Source organism: Amblyomma americanum, chromosome 5, assembly GCF_052857255.1.
Source record: "Amblyomma americanum isolate KBUSLIRL-KWMA chromosome 5, ASM5285725v1, whole genome shotgun sequence".
In the NCBI taxonomy this organism is placed as follows: domain Eukaryota; kingdom Metazoa; phylum Arthropoda; class Arachnida; order Ixodida; family Ixodidae; genus Amblyomma; species Amblyomma americanum.
In genome coordinates, this window is record NC_135501.1 from 181,559,405 (window position 1) to 181,562,067 (window position 2,663).

A 2,663-nucleotide genomic window follows, 5' to 3' on the forward strand; every position below is an offset into this window, starting at 1 on the left:
ACCTGTTCCGCCGGTGCCCATATCGAGAGCTTGGTCTGCAGGGTTTTACCTCCGATGCGCCAAGGCCCCGGTTTGGCCAACGACCCCGCGAGATTGAAGAGTACCTGACCCAGCAACCTCAGTGGTCCATGGCGTGCCGTCAGTCCCGATCACCGTCACCTCGCCGTCCATCTTTTTCACCGAATGTGCAGAACTCCTCGCGGGCGACGGCGGACCGCTCGCCTAGCCCTCGTCGGGAAAAATGAGGACAGCGACCTCCAGGGGCGTGGTCTCTGGATATCGACGCTGTAAAGACCCCCTGACGATGCAGTCGACGCAGAACTCCGATGATAGAGCTTTGACGACGTCGACGACAGCAGCTGAACTAAAGGACCGCTTCTCCCTCGACATACCCGTGCTTCTCGATGGTCACAGCATTAGCGCGTTGGTAGACACAGGAGCGGAGTATTCAATTATCAGTGGCAAATTGGCAGCGCTTCTAAAGAAAGTTACAACCCCTTCCTCTGGCGTGCAGATCCGGACGGCGGGGGGCCATATCATTACTCCGCTTGGACAGTGCACGGCTAGGGTCCAGATCAGCGACTCGGCGTTCATAGTTAGCTGCCTGGTGCTCCGCGACTGTTCTCGTGACCTGATTTTGGGCGTAGATTTTATCCGTGAGAATGGTGCTGTTATTGACCTGAGGCACAAGACCGTTACGTTTTCGACAGCGGAAGCCGACGACACCTCCGACGTTCGGAAACGCAGCCCTGCCCTTAGTATTTTCACTGAAAGTGTCTTTATACCGCCGCGCTTCAGTGTTTTTGCAAGCGTCGAATGCGATGATGGGCTACGTGATGGACCTGCAGTCGCCGAGGGCAACTTTTCCTTGCTGCTGACACATGGCATCTGCGCGGCTCGAAGTGTCGTACACCTCCGTGATGGTCGGTCGGAACTCCCGATTACAAATTTTACGAGCGAGCCTCGTCACCTTTTCCGAGCTATTGCCGTCCCGTGGGCCGACCAATTGGCTGATGTTACTGGGCGCTTTGCGTCCGAGGCCATGGACCGTCCGCACACGTCCCCGCATCGCATCGATATTATCTCCGGGCTCTCAGCGACTCAACAGCGCGACCTCCGCACCCTACTGCTCCAGTAAAAAACCTGCTTCGCATCCTCCTCGAAAGTGCGGCAAACGACGATCACGAAGCATCGGATCATCACTTCCGATGAAGCTCGCCCCATACGACCGCAGCCATACCGCATTTCCCCGAAGGAACGCGACGCTATCCAAACGCAGGTGAAGGAGATGCTTGGAGACGACATTATTCAGCCCTCTAAGAGCCCTTGGTCGTCGCCCGTCATGCTTGTTAAGAAGAAGGATGGGACACTGCGCTTTTCCGTGGATTACCGTAAACTGAACGCCATAACGAAAAAGGACATCTACCCGCTGCCCCGAATCAACGACTCACTCCACAGACTTTGCCGCGCCAAGTATTTTTCGTCGATCAACCTAAAGACCGGATATTGGCAGATTGAGGTTGATGAACGTGACCGCGAAAAAACGGCCTTCATCACACCCAGCGGCCTATAAGAATTTAAGGTGAGGCCCTTAGGCCTTTGCTGCGCGCCAGCGACGTTTCAGCGCATGATGGATACTGTTCTGGCTGGCCTCCAATGGCAAACCTGTTTAGTTTACCTAGATGACGTGGTGGTGTTCTCAGAAACCTTCGACCAACACCTTGTACGCCTGCGAACCGTGCTGGATTCCCTGCAGTTGGCCGATTTGACCCTTAAACCCGAGAAATGTCACCTTGGTTACAAAGAGCTCAAATATCTCGGCCATGTTGTGAGCGCCGATGGCATACGACGCGATCCCGAGAAAACTGCCGCCGTAGCCAAGTTTCGCCGTCCTACTACAAAAAAAAACGCTCAAGCGCTTCTTGGGTTTGTGCGCCTACTACCGTCGTTTTATCGCCGACTTCTCGAAGATCGCTGAACCCCTCACCCGTTTAACACGTGACGATACACCGTTCGTCTGGACCGCCGAGCCACAGGCTGCTTTCACAGAGCTGCGCCGACGGCTGCACACTACCCCTATGCTGGCTCACTTCGATGAGGAGGATGCCACCGAGATACACACCAACGCTAGCAACATCGGACTTGGTGCCGTCCTCGTTCAACATCAAGAAGGCGTGGAACATGTGATCGCGTATGCGAGTCGCACACTCTCGCGCACCGAAATCAACTACTCCACCTCGGAAAAGGAGTGCATCGCTGTCGTCTGGGCCACGATGAAATTTCGGTCTTATATCTATGGCCGTCATTTTAAAGTGGTCACCGACCACCATTCCTTATGCTGGCTTACCAATCTCCGGGACCCACCAGGCCGCCTAGCACGCTAGAGCCTTCGCCTTCAAGAATTTGATTACACAATTGCCTATAAGTCCGGACGTAAACAGGAATACGCCGGCACGCTCTCACGCGCACCTGTCGAGCAAGCTGATGACAGCGCAGAGGATGACAATCGTTTCCTAGGTGTGATCAGCACTTCGGACTTAGTGGCAAAGCAGCGTGTTGACGCTTACCTGCGGTCTGTCATGGATCAGCTGAAGGGCCATGCTTCCAATGTACCTCGACACTTTTCCCGCCACTTATCCTCTTTTTGCATTCGCAATGGGGTA

At 54.8% G+C, this 2,663-nt stretch overlaps 1 protein-coding gene across 1 annotated transcript; it reads left to right on the forward strand.

Moving 5' to 3' along the window:
• The first annotated feature begins 241 nt into the window (after nucleotides 1-241).
• On the forward strand, nucleotides 242-1,138 carry LOC144134440 (uncharacterized). Its single transcript, XM_077667354.1, has one exon. The coding sequence runs from the start codon at nucleotides 242-244 to the stop codon at nucleotides 1,136-1,138; it is 897 nt and encodes a 298-aa protein (XP_077523480.1).
• Nucleotides 1,139-2,663: the final 1,525 nt, after the last annotated feature.

What these genes read in the sequence shown, in the direction of transcription:
- LOC144134440 (XM_077667354.1), top strand. Translation starts at nt 242, where the DNA reads ATGAGGACAGCGACCTCCAGGGGCGTGGTCTCTGGATATCGACGCTGT.